Here is a 22,030-nt window from a genome sequence, read left to right on the forward strand (position 1 = left end):
CACGGCGAGACCCCCTCCTTTCTTCTTGCCGCTCGCGGTGGTGTCTCTGTCGGCTCCGTGTCCGGTATCTGCTCGTGCAGCCACGTTTTCGTGAGACACACAACACTGGACTCCCTGTACTTCCGCTGCGTCCTGATGAGCGCTTCCAGTTCGTCCACTTTATTCGCCAGCGATCTCACGTTTCCAGTGATGACTGCAGGGATGAAGGGCTTAAACTTTCTCTTCTCCATCCTCAGTTTAATCCCCGCCCGCAGCCTCGCCGTCTCTTCTTTAACTCCTCCGGGATGGTGGGTCTCTCTCCGGCCAAGAGGGCTGTGTGCCTCAGGGCCATCAGCTGGTCGCGGGTGTAAACAAAGCCGGCGTGTGTAGCAGGCATGCTCCCAGTGATCCGAAGAGACCGAAGTGCAGTTAAAAGTTGTAAAAAGTGTATAAAAATCAGTAGTAAAAGCACCTCGTCCTTGTGCGGTACGCTGATGCTTAGAGCAGTGCAAAAATAAATATAAAAAACAAACAGCAAACCTAATAAAAACACAATAAACCGACAGTAGTACCAGGAGCTGCTACGACAGGCTGCTGTTAGTACGGCGCCATCTTGGAGAGATGAGACCTCTATGCCTTTTTAAACTAAACGCTTCCTATTTTGGAACATAGAACGAGTTACTTTAGGCTTACGTGGGCGGCTGTGGCTGAGGGGTAGATTGGTCGTCCTCAAACCTGAAGGTCTGCAGTTCGATCCCCAGTCTGACACATCTGAATGCCGAAGTCTCCTTGGGCAAGATGCTGAACCCTGAACGGCCCCTGTCGAGCCCGGTCCCTTCAGGACCAGACAGCGTGTTCGTTGATTCGAGGTTCAAGTGGGAAAGGTTAATAATTTAGACAAGATCAGTGTTCAAAAGTTTCTCAGTAATACGTTTATTGTATAAGAACAATACTTACAGAGAGTCTCTGGAGTTCTCCTGGACACGTCACCAGGTCACTGGATCATGTCGAGAAGAAGTCCACAGTATTTGTAAGAGACACAGCGTGCAACACAGAGGCGGGTCTTTTCTTGGGCGCACTCAGCAATTGGCCAGATGTGTACTGTCTCTCAGTGCAGTTTTTTGCAAGCACATCATTGTCAGAGAAGGTTTACTGCACCAGGTGTCTCCCACCATTATGCCCTTATTAAAAAAAGGGAGTTTTTCACAGTGGAGAGACCCAGGAGATTAGACTTTAGAGGAGGATTTAATATCTTTTTCTCATAATAACTTGGAAAATGGTTATCTCAAGATGGATTTCCTTCTCACGCATCCCTAAACTGAGTCCAGAAGTTATACATTACTCCAGATGAATGAAACAGTTGTAATATTGTTAATTCTATAAACTACACAGCTAATATTGATTGACAGGATATAAATATAGGTAAAATATAGTAGAATATATTCATAAGGTAGAAAACAAAACATAGATATCTCAACACCCCTCATAGAATAACAAAGTGCTGTGAATAGATGCACTGTATGAATGTGTGTGTGAATGGGTGAATGTAAAACTGTACTGTAAAGCGCTTTGAGTGGTCATCAAGACTAGAAAAGCGCTATATGAATACAAAACCATTTACCATTTACTTTCTGCCGCACTAATTAGATCTAACTATAAGCTTTATCAAAAAGGAAGGTTTTAAGCCTACTCTTAAACAAACAGATCGTGTCTGAATCCCGAACTGAAAGTGAGAGATTATTCCACAGGAGTGGGGCTTGATGGCTGAAAGCTCTGGCTCCTACTCTTCATTTAGAGACTTTAGGGACGACAAGTAAACCTGAATTCTGGGATCGGAGTGCTCAAGTGGGTTGATAAGGTACTAACAGCTCTTTAAAGTAAAGAAGCGCCATATTATTAAGGGCCTTGAAGGTGAGGAGGAGAATTTTAAATTCTATTCTAGATTTAACCGGAAGCCAGTGTAGCGATGCTAACACTGGAGAAATGTGCTCTCTTTTCTTGGTTCTCGTCAGGACACGTGCTGCGGCATTTTGGACAAGCTGCAGAGTCTTTAACAACTTACTGCTGGAGCCTGATAATAATGAATTACAATAGTCCAGTCTCGATGTAACAAAGGCGTGGACTAGTTTTTCTGCATCTTTTTGCGAAAGGACATGTCTGATTTTTGAGATATTACGCAAGTGGAAAAAGGCGGTCCTAGAAATTTGTTTTAAGTAACAATTAAAGGACAAATCAGGATCGAAGATCACTCCCAAGTTCCTGACTGTTTCATTGGAAGAAAGGCCAATGTCGTCTAGCGCAGCTATATCATTAGATAGGGTCTCTCTAAGGTGTTTAGGGCCAAGTATTATAACCTCCGTTTTATCTGAGTTTAATAAGAGAAAATTGCGGGTCATCGTGGTTTTTATGTCCTTGAGACATGCTCGAAATTTAGTTAATTGATTACTTTGTTCAGGTTTTATTGACAAATATAACTGGGTGTCATCCGCATAGCAGTGAAAATTTACAGAGTTTGTCCTGATAATGTTTCCTAGTGGAAGCATATATAATGAGAATAAAATTGGGCCGAGCACAGAGCCCTGTGGAATACCATGGTTAACTTTGGTGCACACAGATGACTCATCATTCATTTGTACAAATTGGGAGCGATCAGAAAAATAAGATTTAAACCAGTTTAGGGCGGTTCCATTAATGTTAACTAACTGTTTCAGTCTCTGTAATAAAATTTGATGGTCAATTGTGTCGAATGCTGCACTGAGATTTAACAGAACGAGGACAGACACAAGTCCCTGATCTGAAGCTATTAGAAGGTCATTAGTGACTTTTGCCAAGGCTGTCTCTGTGCTATGATTGGCTCTAAACCCAGACTGAAATATTTCATATATATTATTTTGCTGGATAAACTCACACAGCTGATTGGCTACAACTTTTTCTAAGATTTTAGACAGGAAGGGGAGACTAGATATTGGCCTGTAATTGGCTAAAACCTCTGGGTCTAGGGTGGGTTTTTTGAGTAGGGGTTTGATTACAGCTATTTTAAAAGACTGTGGTACATAACCTGATGATAATGACAGATTGATTGTGTTAAGTAACGAACTATCTATTAGGGGCAGAATTTCTTTAAGTAATTTTGTAGGACTAGGATCTAAGAGACAGGTTGTTGGTTTAGAACCTGAGATTATTTTGGTAAACTGATCAGGGGTGACCAGAGAGAAGCTGTCTAAATAATAGGTAGGATTCTCAGCCATTTCTGAGATCTCTGTTGTTGGGTGGGTATTAGTGCCAATTGTGGGCAGGAGATGGTTGATTTTGTTTCTAATAGTTAGAATTTTATCATTAAAAAAGGTCACAATGATATTGCTATTTAGGGATCGAGGAATACTAGGTTCGGTGGAGGTGTGACTCTCTGTCAGCCTGGCTACAGTGCTGAAGAGAAACCTGTTTTTTTTTTATTCTCTTTTATTAGTTTTGAAAAATAGGCAGCTCTTGCTTTGTGGAGGGCCTTTTTATATTCTTTAACACTACTCTGCCAGTCTAGGGGATTTTCAAGACTGTTGCTGGACTTCCTTTCTAGTTTTCTTGATATTTTTTTCAACTCACTATGTTTTACACATTTCTCTTTTAGAGGCACTATTGAGTCTAATGTTAATCGTAATGAGCGGCGCTATCGACGAGGTGGTCAATCTCACTGGAGCTCGGGTTTTTAAAGAATTTGTTGTTTATGTCGACGGATAATACGGGTTTAAATGTAATCTGAATTATTTCCTTAAATTTAGCTACAGCACAATCAGGTAGACACTAGAAAATTAGTTCTGTTTATTCGGGGCATATATTCAGATAATGAAAAATCGAAGGTAATTAAATTATGGTCTGATAGTATTGGATTGCGCGGAAGTACTGTTAAATGTTCAATTCCGACACCGTATGATAATTCAAGGTCAAGTGTGTGGTTACAACAATGAGTAGGTTGGTGTACACACTGACTGAAACCAATTGAGTCTAGTATCGAAATAAATACTACGCTAAGGCTATCTTTATTATTGTCAACATGAATATTAAAGTCACCAACAATAATAATTTTATCCGTCTTTAGGACTAGGTTTGATAAAAACTCAGGGAATTCCGTTAGAAATTCAGTAGCCCCAGGAGCACGGTAAACTACAGCAAACATGATTGGCTGGTGGTGTTTCCTGGATTGGATACGCAGACTGAGAACAAGACATTCAAAAGAGTTGTAGCTGAGTTTAGGTTTAGGATTAATTGATAGACTGGAGTTAAAAATAGCAGCAACTTCTCCTCGTCCAAGTTCCCTGGGAACGTATGAATTTTTATGACTGGGGGGAGGTACATTTCTTTGTTTTAATAATCTTGTGGGCTTTAAAATCCTGATTGGTACCTATTTATGTAAAGCAGAGTGCATGTTTTTCAAGTCTGACAGAACAATGAACATTTTCCCAGGAAATTTAAATTAACTGTAAATCAACTGAAATCAAATTACAGTTCCAGCAGGAGGAAAGAGAACACATCACAAGGTTTAGCAGCTCACATCAATGATTTCCAGCAATGTTTCATTCGTAGCAGAGGAACTAATGGTCTAAATGGAGCTCAAGGAAAGTTAAAGTTCTGAAAAATGCTACAGTTAGGGTTAACAGAGATAAAGATAAAAATAATAACAAAATAAAAAATAGCACAGGGGTATTTTCACGAGTTGTACGTGTATACATAAGAAACTGGACAAACAAGTCCAACTCCTGTACAACTTCTGAAGGCAGCTTGTTGTTGACCCTTGCATAAGGAAAAAAAGAGGAAACTATTGCAGCGAACTGCACACAAATTTGTCCCCTAAATATGCTAGATTTTTTGCATCAGAATCCATGAATTATTCCTTTGGAAATAAGTAAAAATGTAAAACAACAACAACAATAAAAAAAAAGTTACAAAATCCCTGGATCTTCAGAAAAATGAAATGGGTTCTTCCCTGACCCATATCACATCCTTTCACCATGTTTCAAGGTAATCCATCCTGTCTTTGCATAATCTTGCTTACAACAAGTGAGCAAGCCAACAAAAGGACAGGGCTGATGAAAAAATGTCATTAAAAAATGATGCAAACAGTATGAAACACAATCACTATCAAGTGCATTTTCCTTTACAGGTCCTTCCGGACCACCAGGGACTAAAGGAGACATGGGAGAGCAAGGAAACCCATCAGGGTGTAAGTCTGCACAGTACTGACACTGGGACAACAGGAGCAGTAATCAGCATAGATATGAATACAACGTGGAGAATCTCACTTGTTCGTGTGTAAAAAGAAACCTCTGGAGAAAGTCTGGACCCAATTCTTTAGATTTCATGTTTATACTAATCTAGAGATATTCTCGAAAGTAATATTGTCGCCCGTGTTTTGACAAATTTTGTACAAATACACTGACAGATGGGGATTTTAAGCCTGCTGCAGGCTTCGCTGGTGCATATATATCAAAAACCACCTTCTACTCTCCAAAGGGAAGAGAGGTGATGCGGGAGCAGTGGCTCATCAGCTCTTCACAGGGCTCTTCACAGATGGTCAAAAAGGGGATTGTGGAGCTTCATCTTCTTCGTATTTTGAATATTTTGACCACATAATATTAGAGTTTTTCATACCTTTAAAACAAATTGTGGAAAGGGGTGTAATATGTCTCTTAAAATTGACTTTGATGTTCACCATACTATTGGAAATGAAAGAAAAAGCCAAATATGCTCCAAAGAAGAAATTGCAAAAGCAAATTGACCCCATCATGAAATCCTTAACATCTGGAGCTTTTTGCTGTTGCAGTGAATGTGCGTCTTGTGCCCGGGAGATCCCGAGGGCGAGTGGAGGTGAGGAACAATGGCCTCTGGGGAACCGTGTGTGACGACAGCTTTGACACGGTGGATGGCAGGGTGATCTGTAAGATGCTTGGCTTCCAATCTGCCATTTCCACCTACACTGCCAGCCCAGGTAAGGTCTAGTGCTACAAACGCGTAATTTCCTCTGTTCCATATAAGAGGAACAGAGGCCATCCTTATCTAAACCATGAACCCTAAATTTGTCTGCATACATGTGGTTCTATGTCTGTGTGTGTCATTTTAACTACTATTTCTCCCTTTTGTTGTGTTGAATTTGCTGATGACATGATGTTGAATGAAACCACTGTGCAAGACCTAAGAAATGATAATGAAGGGTATCTGCTACTAAAATCTCTATTACTTGGAAAAATACCTACTTGGCTTGTAAAAACACAAATTGCTGAAGTGTCAAAATATCTTCAGTCAATTTTGAAAATTAATCTTTACAGAGAACATGTATTGGGGACAAACACTTATCCATGAAGACTGGTGGCTTGTTGATCCACATGCAGAAAATGTAAAGAGCATGAGGAGTTATGGGCCAGAAATATTTCTTGTTGAACGTCTGTGTTTCTAGTCTAGTACAGCTTATTGTCTATGTGGACACCAGGTACTCCTCGATGATAACAACGATAACTAGGCTCACATAGGTCTTTCACTTTCAAAAGTCCACCACCAAATCCTTATTTTCTGTGTGTGTGGGGTTTAATCCAAACCACTCAAAAAACCTGTCCACCAAACTTCTCTACTCAGCCTCCCGTTCCCTGGGAGAAAGGGCCCCTAAGGCCATTGATGAAGCATTCACCTGCACAACCAGTAGCTTGCGGCTGAGAAAGGCAGTCCGAATAGAGCCAGAAAAGTTGTTAAAAAAAGACTTGCAGTGCTCCCAGCACTTTCCAGTTGAGCATAAGCTCAGTGAAGCAGAGACATGATGGCGTCTTTCACTCCAATATGGGGCTTGTAGGTGAACTGCAGAGGGTCCAGTGATGGCTTGACTTCTGATGGCTTGACTTCTGATCGGATTCTCTCCTGTGTTGAGGTAAATGCTATTGAGAGGGAGAGATGTGAGGAGAGTAGGGGTGTGGGGAGTAGGGAATGGATATAGATGTTTGAGGAGAGGTCACTGAGGGGGGTGATTCATAGAAGGGTCTGGAGGGAGGCTGAAGTCATATCGACAAACCTGTTAAAGAAAACATTTCACTCATTGGTGAGGTGCAGGTCTCCTTCTAAGCCAGTAAGTCATTATTTTTTTACTCACCCAGGGTATATTGTTAGGGAATAGCATACAGAGTATTAAAGGGCCCATATTGTACACCTTTCCGGGATTTTCAGGTATTGGAACCCCTAAGATATATGCTCTCTGGAGCTGCAGACAGAACAGGCCGTTTTCGCAGCTGAAAGACACGTATGTTTGCAGCTATAGAAGAACAGCCACATATTTACAGTTAGTTACAATAGAACATTTCTTAGCAGTAAGTTACACCTTCCTCAAGTTTGTTCAAGTTTTAGCGGGACAGTGGGTCAATGTAGGAGTAATGTCCCCAATTACAGTATGGAGTTTCACAATGGAGTTTCACTACGGAGTAACGTAGACTTTACACGGCATGTCAGAAGAAATAAAGTGTAACCGTTGGTCTCGAACAGTACCGGCTGAATGGGGTTGAGAGACAACATATTTCTTAAAAGGGACTGAGTGAAAAAGTCTGCGGAGTGACTGTACCTACTGACCCCCTTCAAGTCATTACGGATAGTAAAAGCCCAGAAAATGTATTTTACACAATGTGTCCTTTAAAGTGTCAAATCAAATATTAAGATAATCTGTAAAACTGTCTGTGAGTCCGTCTATGTCCTGCCCATGTTTATGACCCTGTTTATTATCATAAAGTATCCCAGTCTGTCATCTCAAAACAGCACTGTACAGTTTGTTCAGCTTCCTGAGACCACCTCAGCACAGTTCTGGTGATCATTGGTTACAGCTGGAGTGCAGGTATGTGGAGGGGCTTGAGGTGAACTGGAGCTGTATGCTTCCTTGACATTTGCACACAGTATGTTTTGTTTTCCCTGGTCTTACAGTCCTGAATCTGCTTGAAAGTGGGCAGAGATGTTGTCAGGGTAAGATGCCCAGATTTTAAGGGTGCAGGGTCTGGAGTCTCGTGGTCACTGAGTTGATTATGTCAGAGGCCCAATTTGATCAGCTGTAGGAGGGATATAAACAACAATAACGGTGGCATAGGAAAACTAATACGGACATAGACTCAGCACTATCAGTTCAATGTCTGGGCCGCATTCCTGTTCCTGGACTGCGGTGTGTCCAGCATTGCGCCACCTGTTGTTCACAAAAATAGTTCTTGGCACTTTGGCTGCAACTCTTGCGCCCCTGTACTGACTGAAAGCTGGCTACCCTCACAATAGAGTCCAGTATGTTTTCAGGAAAGCATGTCTGTGTGAAGAACATAACAGGGCACTCCCAAAAAACCCTCTCGTTCTTTGTGAGTGATGTAAACTTGTCTTATTTGCAGTGATCTCACAATCCCCTTAACAATAGAGGAAAGATATGGCCGGTATCTCCTCTTATATTGCCACCATCTCCTCCCAGTTCTGCAGCTCTGGTATTTTCTCCTCAGCTTCCTGGGAGTTTTGTGATTCTTGCCATGCTGCTTTGTTAGAAGGTCATTAGCTGATCCCTGGTGTAAACAATGGAGACAGGGATCCGGTACTATAGTATTACTCCAAGAGCGATGAAAACATCAACTTAAAAGTAAAAACGTGTGAAACCCCTTTACAATGCTGGCGGATCAAACGTAACTCACAACTATCGGTGGGACAAAAAAGGCAGATTACTTAACTGCCACCCATGACAGTGCAGGAAGTGGAAAAAAATGTTTGGTACCATTGTGCCTTTATAGACACTTAAGCCTAATACGACTTCTGTGCTCTCTGTCAGGGTTTTTGGACTGTAGTACCCTTAAATGATCATGTGGGGGCCTCAGTGTTCTTTTTTTCCTGTCACATGTGTTTTGATTTGATTGTTCGTTGATCAGAGAACCTCTTATTTAGAAACTATTCCTTTGTTGAACCTTGTTTTGTCTTGAGATCCTTTTTGTTACCTGTTTTTGGACATCCTAAGTTTTTGACCAGACTGTGTTTTTGTAGTTGTCTGGCAGTATTCTTAGTTGCTGTTAAAACCAGATGGATGCCTCTGCCTGAACTAAGTAAAGATACCTTTTTTTCCCTTACAAACAACTCGACCGTATCTATCTCTGCATCTGAGTCATCACCCCTCATAGCCCAGTGGTAGGCAATCCGCCTCTCACACGGGAGACCCAGGATCGAATTCCGACGATCCTTACACTCATTTGCTGTATCTGACAATGTATATCATATTTGCAAACACTGAACAAAGTACTGGATGGATTGATAAAAATGAGCATGGTGTTAGTTCAGGCAGGCAACAGAGTCAAGCTCCGCTCACCTGACTGCTGATTTCAAAGCCAGCCCACATGAGCCGATGGCTCAGCTGATTTCCTTCCCCTCATTTATTGGCAAACCTCAAACAAGGCACCTTATTTAACCTACCTCCACCCCAGCTCCACCCTTTTTTCAAAGAATGCTTTGTTTCTCTGTTTGATTTATTCAGTGTGATTTCTGTCTATGATGCCCCCTCTGTTCTGTTCCCTTTGGGGCTCTTGCTGCTGTTCTCCCTGTCATACATACATACATCCATGTATGCACCAAGAACAGATTCCATACCACCAAATGTAACTTATGCAAATTAAGATTTCTTTGAAGAGAGTGGTCCTGACTGAACTGTTGTTCAGGTTCCCTGAAAAAATTTAAATGTTTGTTAACTTCTGGTCACAGGTAGACCAGAAGAGATGATTTGTAATCGTATGAACAGGGATTACAAACCTGAAACCGTATAAAAAGTCCTGGTTGTAGTGAGTGTCTCAATGTCCTCTGGTCCCTCGTCCCCATGATCTCTTAGCTTAGTGTTGGTGTAGTGGCTCATTTCAGAAACAAAACACCTTGATCTCCACCAACCAATTGTTGAGAATGAAAACCATGTAGAACCATATTTCCAAAAATAGCTGTCCTTTATATTCTATTAATGGGATGGGGGGTTGGCAAGCATCCCCTTTTTAAACAAGTTTAATAAAGACATGTAGTAGAGCTTAGTTCCTTTATTGTCCAAAACGTTATTATTACACACAAAAGTAATCATTAGAATTGTTTATTGCTCTCATTCTGCAGGGTCTGGTAAGATCTGGTTGGACGAGCTACGATGCCTAGGAACAGAGTCTGATATCTTTGACTGCCCACACAGTGGAATTGGTGTTAACAACTGCCAACACAACGAAGATGCTGGTCTGCACTGCGTCTAGAATGATACAGTACATATACATGTAGACAGTACAGAATATATGTGTGTCTATACATCTCATGCTATGTTTCTCTTTATTACACTATTTGATTCAATTACAGTGTACTGTCAACATAAGATTGAACAAATAAATAATAATCTCTACTGTTGTCTGCCTTTCTTTTGTATGTTTCCAAGCAATACCTGTCTTCCTTCACTTCACATCTCTTGCCCTAAGCTTCATGCATGCCATCACCTTTTCATCCATCACACAGATGACTTTGTAGAGGTCAGCAAAGATAAAGTTGCATTGCATAAGTAATGTTGAGGAATGGTTTCTGCCTCACGTATACTGTAAAATACACTTGTTTAATTCACTTCTATTGGCATCAGTCATTACATTTAATTTGGTGCTCACAAACACAAAAAACAACTAAAAACAATACAAACAAAAGTAGTAAAATAAAAAAACATCTTACTTAAACCCTACCCCCACCCTCAGTCCAGGCCACAGCTCCTCATAAAATGTTCTTAAAGTAAAAGTTTAGCTTTCCAGCTTAGTACATTTGACTACATAAGGCATGCAATGAAATGGGAACAACTCACTGTGTGAGAGATGGAGCAAGTGCATAAATCTGTATAAGTGATTAGAGTGTGTCTGGAGAACATAGATTCCCATTACCTATTGTAAAATTTTCCTGAAGAAAGAAACATTTGTTGCAATGTATATGTATCCAATCTTTTTGCATGTATAAGTGTGTGTATTGCTGTGATATCAGTGCAGAGGGATGAGAAGAAAATAACTGCATCCTTATTTAAAATAATTGATAACTAACACTGGATCTAGGGCAGGGAAATATAAACACTTAAATAGAAATATAATATTATATTACATTAAAATTCAATAAACCTTGATATACTTTTGACTGACAGCATACTTACAACCCTTTAAAACACTTAAACATAGCTACTTCTTGTCATATACTGAAACAGACACCCCACAGTTTAGGAAACTAGGAAGGACCTTCCCTGGATCCAGCACATCTCTTGTCTCTTCTCCATGTGTTCTTGGACTTTTCGACCTAAATATTGAAATTTGTGATAATTCCAGTGCCATATAGATATCAATCAATCAATCAAATTATATTTGTAGAGCCCATATTCACAAATCACAATTTGTCTCATAGGGCTTTAACAAGGTGTGACATCCTCTGTCCATTACCCTTGTCTTGTCCCTGCTTCCCCTGGCTGTTTCCCCACCCCATATTAGGACGCACACGTAGCAGCCCTTGCAGATGTATTTGTTCGGCATGCGCCGTGCTCAGGAGCACCACGTTCCTGTTTTTCTTCGGGATCTTGAGGACACCAGAGTGGCAGTGGGTGTGAATGCAAATTTGGATTAGAACACTTCTCTTCCCTTGACCGTGAGCAGCCCGGTCGGGAACTCGGGCTAGTTCTTCCGAACCGACCACGGTGATCTTCCTCTCGAGTTCGTAGGAGGTGAAGTAATTGTCGCACGAGACATTACGACCCTGCAGTCCCTTCCGTTACATCAACACTACCCACAGCCCCTGTTTCCGTTCTGGGCGTCTGCCACTCGGCTTTCCGGTGTACACTTGCATCTTCCAGACGTGGATTTTGCATCGTAGGCCAACCACGACTTGATCCCGTATTTTGCCGGCTTGCTGGGCATGTACTGTCGGGAAGGACACCTGCCTAGGGAGAAGAAGAGGAGGAGAAGAGATGAGAGGAGATAAGGAAGAGGACTAGCAGCCGCTATCTACCTATAGATACATAACAAAACATAATAATATTTTAAAAAACGAAAAAGAGGCGGGTTGTAGAGGCGCCGCAGCCGTGACACCTACACGTCCCAGACCTCTCGCAAGGCCACCAATTTGACCGTAGCTAGTCGTGTGCGGCTCGTCTCGCGGTCTTTGAAGCGCAGCAGTCTGGAGTACGTGTGGAAGAGTTTTAATCCGACCCAGGAAGAACACAAGGGTTAACCATCAGCAAGAGTTAGGAAAAACTACTAAAAATTACTTTTAACAGGGTAAAAAGAACGTAGAGACCTCAGAGAGCCACATGTGAGGGATCCCTCTCCCAGGATGGACAGAAGTGCAATAGATGTCAAGTGTAAAGGAGAACATCATCAAGATAAGGGTTTTAGCAGCATTGATAAGAATAAACATTTTGAAGCATAACTGCATAACAAATGTCAATGAATTGATGGATTATTGTCAGTAATGGTCGAGTATCTGAGCAGAAATACTATATAATATATAGTATTTATAAATCATAGTTTATGGTCAGCAGCCACCACGATCATGATCCAACATCAAGATCGGATGCCACTATAGTCCACGGTCGTGTGTGTGTGTGTGCGCCCCCCCGGCAGCTCAGCTTGAATCCAGGGAGAGTTGATTGGCCAACTCATCTCAGCTGTGTCAATCACTTCTCCCTGGTTCAACTGGAGGTGCTCTCTGAGCCACCTCCATCCTCACATACCCCCATCACCAAATTCAGGCCGGGTAGCCAAAATCTTTGTTTAATTTGATGTTGAAAAATGCTTAATTATACACTGACCCATTAGCTGCTTAAACTATAATAAACTTTATTATAAAACTCTGTGCCTGTGTCAGTTTGGAGTTTTGCAGGTACCCAACTCTTGCTAAGAATGTCTGTAAAAACACTGGTAACAGTATTAGCCGATTTGTTTTTGAGACACCTGATACATGCATATTTAGAAAACACATCAATATTCGGTATTTCAAATTATCGTTTTCAGACACATATTCGCTAATATATACCAAATCAGAAGAAGAAGAAGAAGAAGAAGAAGAAGTTGAAGAAACTTAAAGCACGAGTGAAAAGAGCCAGAAATCATGCCAAATTTGAATGTTCAATCCAAAATGGTCAACTTCCTGTTGGGTGTGGTGAATATTGGCAAAGGGATATTTTGTGTGTCTTGGCATGATACACATGTGTGCCAAATTGAATTTATCTGGGCAAAAGTAAATAAGTGCTTTGACAACAAATCAAGAAATGTAAATAATACCTTTAACACATAAAAGCAGTAATATGTAAAGAAACAAGTCAAATAAAAGGTGAAATTAAAATGATAAAACATAGTAAAAACACAACTTCACATGAATGCAAGTCTATAAAAATGGATTTTAAGAAGTGATGTAAAAATAAGTCACTCACTCTGCAAACCTTATCTCCTTTAAATAGGCCGTTCCAGAGCCGAGGGGCCCTCATGACAAAAGCACGCTCACCTTTAGTTTTCAATCTTGAAATTGGAACAGCAAGCAGGGCTCCACCTGAGGATCTAAAGCAATTTATATTTTAAATGGTTCGGATTTGTAGGAAGCAGGACTGGACTTCTTTTTGAATTTGTGTTCAATGTGATTGATGGGGTTAGGTGGATTGAATAATATTATTTCTGACTCTGAGTTGTTGAGTTGCAAGTAGTTTTGTGCCATCCAACAGTTGATATCATTTCGATTGTCTAACACAGCAGCTAGGCTTTTAGGGCAGGGGTGTCCAAACTTTTTTTCCCGAGGGCCACAAACAAAAAAATATACGAAGGACTGGGCCAGTCACAAGACGTGAGGTATACTGCCTCACTTCTAATGCACTAATATTGGCAAAATCAATCAAATGCAGGTAAATTACGTTTGATAATTGAACATGTTTGAAGAAAAAAAGCCTCCTTCATAGCTCTCCATTAGTAGATTTTCATTTGATTTTTTACAAAAAGGATTGGTTCTCTTGGATTGGGTGCTGATCCCCCTCCATTGTCCTGTATGAAGGGAGAGAAGAGAAATAGGGGATGTGGATATTTTAAGCTTATTACACAAATAAATATTGGGCTTGTTAACAAATTGTCATCAACTTTAATTGACTGAATGTATTAAGTAATTGGGCTTATTAACAAATGAAAACTGTGTATAATTTTGAACTCACCTGTAATGGGAAGAATGTTGCGCTCAGTGGGAGCAGTGATGCTTTGGTCTGAAGGACAGCTGGCAGGTCAGGAGTAAGTTTGGCACCACCTAATGTTTCAACTAAGAAGTGCAATACAGTGGACCATAGTCCATTCTACTTATGACTTTGAAACGGGCAATTAAAAATGGATGGCGGGCTGCAGTTGGCTCCTGGGCCGTAGTTTGGACACCCCTGTTTAAGGGTCATCGGGTCTAAGTGGATGGTATACAATCCTGCTCACCATTATTGGCACCCCTTAATTTTTTGCATAACCAGTACAATATCTTCAGAATAAATGGAAATGTAACAAATTTATATCATCAGGATCTTTGAATTGGAGGTCCGAAGTAATTTAACAAAGAAAATTGTTTTTTCAACTTGCATATTGTAATTTCAAAGAAGAAACAGAAAAAACATCATGTGCAGCAATAACGGCACCCCTCTTTAATACTGGTTGCACACCCTTTGGCACTGATGACAGCCTCCAAACGTTTCTTGTAGCCATCTATAAGCTTCTTGCACTTCTCAGCTGGTATTTTCTCCCATTCTTCCTTTGCAATTTGTTCAAGCTCTTGAACGTTTGCAGGGTTCTTTTCCCCAATAGCAGATTTCAGCTCACCCCAAAGATTTTCAATTGAATTGAGATCAGGACTCATTTTACGCTGGCCATTTTAAAACAGTCCATTTTTTCCTTTTCAACCATTCCTGCGTGCTTTTGGATGTGTGGTTTGGGTCTTTGTCTTACTAGAGGACCCATGAGCTTCGCCTCAAACCAAGTTTTCTTACACTGGGTAGGACATTTCGCTCTAAAATCTCTTGGTAATTCTCTGATTTCATCATTCCTGTGATACGGTCAAGGCCTCCAGTACCAGATGCAGCAAAGCAGCCCCACAGCATTATTTATCCTCCACCATGCTTAAGTGTTGGTAGGGTGTTCTTTTCCTTGAAGGCTTCATTGCACCGTCTGTAAACATACTGTTGGTGCGCATTGCCAAGAGAGAGACTGAGAGAAGTCGAACCGAAGCTGTAAAGCTTGGTACTTTGTGTGTGTTAAATTTTATATGTTTTGATCGTAAATATCTCAAAAAGGAATCAGTCCGTTGCTGGCTGTGTGTTGGAGAGCCCCGTGGCATGCACCACTGCCACATCCACCATTCGCACCAACCTTCAAAGACTTCTCTCATCAATTTTTCTCTTCCCCCCCACGTCCAGTTCCATGCTTGGCAAACTTCTTAATAACATTACCTACTGTTGAAACAGGGATACCAAGGTCTTTGGAGATGGTCTTCTACCCTATGGAGGTCTTGTGTATGCTAATAATAGCCCTTCTGATGTCCTCAGACAGCTCCTTTGTATTCAACATTGTGACAAAGGAACAGGGAATAACAGGTGGCTTTTTAAAACACGGAAGTCAGCATTCATTGGCTAATATGTCAAATGGGCATGAAAATTTATCACAGGGGATTATCATTTGTGATTTACCACAGGTGAGTCATAATGTGTTTCCATACTGATTTACAACAGAGGGTGCCAATATCAGTGACACAGCAAGCTTTACGTTTTTCTACCCCCCCCCCCCCCCCCCCCCCATTGTTTATTGTTTTAAATTGTTGTTTATCATTTGCTCTTTTGTATCAAGCACAAATTCTCTATAGAAAAAAGTTGTTTCACTTGATTCATTTTTTTCAGGAGATTTCCACATTATGTACTTAAACTTCTTGGGTGCCGGACTGTATCTGTAGAGCAGTGAAAGGAGACGTTGTGGCATTGGATTTTTTGGCCAAGAGGTAGCATATAAATAGAAAATAAAATAAGGCCTAAAGGGATGTTATTACATCGGGAACATTGTTTGTGATATCATGCGCTTGGAAAAGGGCTATATAAATACAAAACCATTTACCATTTACTGGGGAAACAGAGTAAGAGCCTCTCCAATCCTTGCATTTCTAATTATGGAGTGACCGATTATTAGAGTTGTATCGTGGCAATTTCTACAATCCCACCTTAACAACGAGGAACGAGACACAATTCTCTTGAAGTATTGTCACACTTTAATGCTCAGAGCATGGTGCATACGACAAAGGTTAGTTTGTAATAAGCACATCGATGGGAAGCAGTTCTTTGTCCTTATACATTTGGCTCATCCCTCCCACTCTGGTTGGGGTTGTTACAAAGTCAAGGGTCAGGATCTTCTAATGAGTTGTACAGGATACAGCATGATCAAGGTTACATTGTATGAGATTCAAACATGATCAAAGGGGAAATAAACATGATCATATTGTGGTCAAAATGTTACATTTCCCTTACAGTTGCTAGACACCTATGGGTGTCATTTGCAACAGCCTGGTAGTTTGTAGTTACTGCCTAGGTCCCTGCTGACTGTTTTCCCCAACTCTGCGAAGGAGCTGCATCAACAGGGTTTAAGCCGGGAGGATGACCAGGATCATAGTTAATCTTGTTAAGAGGTTTTGGTTTTTTTTGTAAACAAACATAATACTCTTTTTGTTACAAATACATGTTTGCTTAGGAAAAAAATGTAAATATTAAAAGCAGAACAAACTGTGTTAACGTTAAGGCAATAAACATTTACAGTAAGCTGCCTGGTACCCATATAGTCATCCTTTTGCACCCCATTCCCATATTTACATGCCATGCAATTTTGATGTTCTTTGGCAGTGTCATGCACTTCATATATTACATCCATGGTGTCAGTTTCAAGTCTTGTCAAATAAAATCTACAACATCCCTAACTTCAACTTCATCAACATAGTTTGATTTTAATTATAGTTCAACAGTTTGAATAAAAAGAACAGTCCAGGGGCTTCATTTACAACTGTTGTGTACGCACAAAACAGGACCTGAAACTTTCAAACTTCTATTTCCAAATAATATCCCAGCTTTGACATAAAGATCCACTGATGTTTGAAGTAATCGGTTCGATTGCTCTACATACATTTTAATCAGGAGAGAGTTCGATTCAGCGTTTTAACAATATTTATTGATATGCGAACAGACAGTGATGTGAATGTTATATTCTTCAGGCTATCACTGGATGTGATATTATCGGGATTAGATGGGGGTGAAGCAGAAAGTATTACTGGAATTCCCCCCAGGGTCTAAACACTGGTGGTGGTTCAAATCAAATCAAATCAAAGTTTATTGTCACATACACCAATGACAGCGTCATTGGAGCAGTGAAATTCTTGGGACATGGCAGGCAGCATCTATGCAGGCAGCATCTACACAGTAGACGGGCTTTACAAAAATTTTAAAAAAAAAAGAAAGAATTGACATACCATATAACATATAACGTATAAAATATTAAAATATTAAAATGAACCAGAAAAATATTAAAATGAAGCAGATGTTTACTGGGTGGAGTGGGGAATATTAAACGTATTAACGTAGTAAGTGGGACCTGTGATCTTTTGACCTGGCAGGCAAGGGCTTTACAAAATAAAAAATAACATAACATATAACATATCACATATAACATAGACACAAACATATAACATATAACATAGCAAAGCAAAAATAAGCAGCAGTTTACCAACAGTTGAAGCGGGGGGAATATTAAATTAAATAATATGAATATATGTGTAGAAAGTGTATTTGTATGGGTGGTGGAGCAGAATGTACATTGTAACTGTTCAGAGGGTCAGTATTGCTGATTAAGAAGCCTTACGGCCTGTGGGAAGAAGCTGTTTTTAAGTCTGGTGGTCCGTGCTCGGATGCTCAGATAGCGTCTCCCAGACGGCAGCAGTGTTAGAATTCCACAGCCTGGGTGGCTGTGGTCCTTGATGATCTTCCGTACTTTTCTCAGGCATCTTGTGCTGTAGATGCCTTGCACGGAAGGGAGATGGCAGCCGATGATCCGCTCCGCTGTCTTCACCACCCTCTGCAGGGCCTTGCGATCAGCAGCAGAGCAGCTACCAAACCAGGCAGTAGTGCAGCCTGTGAGGATGCTCTCGATGGTGCACCTGTAAAAGTTTGTCAGGGTTTTTCCAGCCATGCCAAACTTCTTCAGTCTCCTCAGGAAGTAGAGGCGCTTTTGTGCAGTTTTGACCACCGAGTCCGCTTGTTTGGACCAGGTCATGTAATCCGGGATGAACACACCGAGGAACTTCAACTCGGAGACTCTTTCCACCACAGCTCCGTCGATGTGTATGGGATTGTGACCCCCCCTCTGCAGCTTCCTGAAGTCCAAGATCATCTCCTTGGTCTTGCAGACATTGAGACAGGTTGTTCTCTTGGCACCATGTAACCAAGCCACTGACCTCATCTCTATAGGCGGTCTCATCGTTGTTGGAGATGAGGCCCACGATGGTGGTGTCGTCTGCAAATTTGAGGATGATGTTAGAACTGTGTGTTGCTACACAGTCCTGCGTGTACAGGGAGTACAGAAGAGGGCTGAGCACGCAGCCCTGAGGGGCCCCGGTGCTCAGGGTCAGTGAGGAGGATGTGTGGTTGCCCATTCTCACCACCTGGGGTCTGCTCGTCAGGAAGTCCAAGTTCCAGTTACACAGGGGGGTTTTAAGACCCAGGCTCCTGAGCTTGGGGACAAGTTTGGCAGGAACAATCGTGTTGAACGCTGAGACAGATGAAGGGAGAGGTTGAATATGGAGGTGAAGACCTCCGCTAGCTGGTCGGCGCACCCCCTGAGGACACGGCCTGGAACTCCATCGGGCCCAGATGACTTTCGAGGCTTCACTCTTTGAAGCTCTCGCCTGACGTCAGCCACGGTCAGGGACAGAGTGCAGTCATCGTCTCGGTCCTCGGCCAGTCTCGCGGATGGAAGGATGTTGGTTGCCTCAAACCGTGCGTAGAAGGTGTTGAGGTCATCAGGTAGAGAGGCGGCGGGCTGATCATCACTGCTATTTCTCCCTTTATAGCCTGTGATGTGTCGCAGGCCACCCCACAAGCGTCGGGGGCCAGAGCTGAGGTAGTTGGACTCCAGCTTGTCCCTGTAGTCTCTTTTTCCATCTCTGATAGCCCTGCGCAGGTCCCATCTGGACTTCCTCAAGGCCTCTGGGTCACCGGAGTTAAAGGCAGAGGTCCGTGCTCTGAGCTTAGCACGGACATTAAATTTACCAAGGGCTTTTGGTTAGGGAAAGTCCTGACACTGACCCTAGGGACGACATCATCGATGCATTTGGAGATATATGAAGAGACAGTGTCTGTGTATTCGTTGATGTCCCCACACTTCAGCACTCACAGCTAGCGTTGAACTGCCCGAAAAAACGTTTTTTCCTGTTTTAGGCGCTTTCTGTAGGTTGGGATGAGCATAATGGAAGTGTGATCCGACTTCCCAAAAGCAGGGCGGGGGAGGGGTTTGTAGCTATTCCGTATTTGTGTGTAACAATGATCAAGAGTCTGGTCACCCCGGTAGGGAAAGTTAATGTGTTGCTCCGTATTTAGCGATGAAAGTATATCCAAAAGTACGAGTCGATCGTACTGTATGAGCGACAGTGCAGTGTGTACAAAAAAACAAACAAGAAAAAGTGAAATAAACATAAAACTGCGTAGTGCATGTGGAGCCATTGTCAGTGCGACCTTTCTCTACGGCGCAAATAAAGTATATCACGGCGCAAATAAAGTATATCTGTCAATCAATCAAATTACATTTGTATAGCCTTATGAGACAAATTGTGATTCTTGAATGGCATCCACTGCCCTTAAAGGTATGGTTCACCCAGAAATTAAAATTCACTCGTTATCTACTCATCACTATGCCAATGGGTGGAGTAAAGTGTTTGAGTCCACAAAACACTTTAGGAGTCTCAGGGGTAACGTGTTGCAGCAGAATCCAATACAATGGAAGACATTTTTTAAATTAGCTTCAGAGATAACAAAAAACCCAGAAAAAACATGACATGCCTCCATACTGCTCATTCGCGCATACATACATGCATACAGGTCATTTCCACCTACAGTATGAAGCCGTACATCTACCACTCCTGCAAATATTTTACAATAAAATCCCTTTTTTTAAACAAAAGAATGGATTCGGTCAACAGAGACCCTGGAGTGCATACAGAAAGTGTTGTAAAACTGATGTTTGTGACATAAACTCAATTTTCACTCAGGTGAAAGAATGTTCTGTTTATTCTGCTATGAACCACAATATTTATTCAGGAGCCGAAACAGACATTCCTGTTGTATTGCGTTCAATGGGTTGGTGACCATTGTGCTAGAGGTTTTTATCCAGTTAATGAGGGAGTATTTTCTCCCCACAGTCGCCAAATTACTTGCTCATTGTGGTAACTGTTGCGTTTCTCTATAAATGTCAAGGTCTACAGGTGTGCATGTGCACCGTTTTATATATCAGAGCTTTAGTGCGCACATACTTTTAGTACGAATCCCCCTCACTGCTGTATAAATGAGATCTTTCCAGGCGACCACTGTGCTAGAGGTTTCTTCCAGTTAATGATGATAATAATTGCGCCGCATTCGTTGGTCACCTTTTATGACTATGCTGGTGGGTTTTGGTCAAACATAGGGGGAGGAGATGGTGTTGATGAAGGTGTCCATATCAGCTGCATTGGAGAAAAAGACCAGGGGTCTCCTTTATAAATCAGTGCGTAGGATTCCTTCTAAAAGTGTACGTACGCACAAATGCCAGAAAGTACATACGCAGAAGAAGATCCCGATTTATAAAACCGTGCTTACGCACACCTGAACGCAATGTTCGCTTTATAAATCACAGTCCACCTGCAAACGTTTCGTACATGGATCTGCCTCCAAATCCGCCCTCCACACGCCCACTTTCAACCATAAATGGTCAATGCAAAGCACGGCATGATTATAAAATTATGCTGCTGACCAATGGGTTTCCATGTGAGTCCTGACGGAGTCACGGCATCAAGCGATGAGAAGAGGAAGCGAAACTTTCTGACACTAACATTGAGGTGTTTGTTCTTAAGGTGAAGAACGATTTTATGGGACAGCCGTGATGTCACTAATAGAGAAAGTACACTGATACCCTGCCTCCCATCAGTGGATCCTCACCTCCACTCTGGAATATTATTTGGAAAGCTTCTTCATTTCTTGTCAGTGATCTCATGTGCGCTCTGTGCACCTGATGGCATAGTCTATTTCACTGCAGTGCTTTGATGATACACGCACAGTGATACACGCAGTGTTAGAAGATATTAAATCCTAATAATGACGTCTCTGTAACTCCGCTGTTAAATGGAATCTAAATGTAATTTGCTGTCCGTTGTTTTATATATTTTTAAATTAAAAGGTTAGTTTGGAACAGATATGTCGCATGAGCAAAACTAAGCTGTTGGTTTTAAAGTAAATGATGAATTGGATCAATAATCTGGCTTCAGTTCACCATGTCACGTCTGCGTCGTCACTTTCCCGTCTCCAAAACGTTTGTACGCATGGCTCAGTTTGCGTGGAAATACGCACATTTTCAGTTTGTTTTTATCATCCCAACGTTTGCGTGAGAAGTGGCGTACGCACGTTTCAGGCCCCGTTTTGTGCGTACACAACAGTTATAAATGAGACCCCAGATCCACTGCGTTTATTCTAAACAACACAATACATTAGAAAAGAGAATTTATTCCCACATTTATTTGTTTATGTATTCTGTGACCGTATGCTAATGAAAAAGGCGGTCCTAACCTCAGTCTCATGCAGGATTGGTCACAGGTGTGTGATGTTCCAGTTCTTCAACTGGAAAGGCCCATTAGCATGTGCCTTTCAATGCTGACTGTTTTCCAGTAGCTATTTGCAGTGTTGTGCCAGTTCACACTTAAAAATAAATAGTTTAGGGTTCAGTACATGCAGATGAAAATGAACTAGTTCACATTAAGAGTTAATTTT

General features: G+C 41.5%; 1 protein-coding gene across 1 annotated transcript in view; it reads left to right on the plus strand.

Annotated features, from left to right (window-relative positions):
- The window catches only part of marco (macrophage receptor with collagenous structure), a 36,473-nt gene extending 26,101 nt beyond the window's left edge, over positions 1 to 10,372 (plus strand). The window contains exons 11-13 of the mRNA XM_061088511.1: positions 5,135 to 5,194; positions 5,795 to 5,959; positions 10,099 to 10,372. Coding sequence (XP_060944494.1) covers positions 5,135 to 5,194; positions 5,795 to 5,959; positions 10,099 to 10,229 — 356 coding nt within the window. The 3' untranslated portion in view covers positions 10,230 to 10,372. The remainder of the gene's footprint in view (positions 1 to 5,134; positions 5,195 to 5,794; positions 5,960 to 10,098) is intronic.
- Positions 10,373 to 22,030: the final 11,658 nt, after the last annotated feature.

Source organism: Limanda limanda, chromosome 16 (assembly GCF_963576545.1).
Source record: "Limanda limanda chromosome 16, fLimLim1.1, whole genome shotgun sequence".
In the NCBI taxonomy this organism is placed as follows: Eukaryota; Metazoa; Chordata; class Actinopteri; order Pleuronectiformes; family Pleuronectidae; genus Limanda; species Limanda limanda.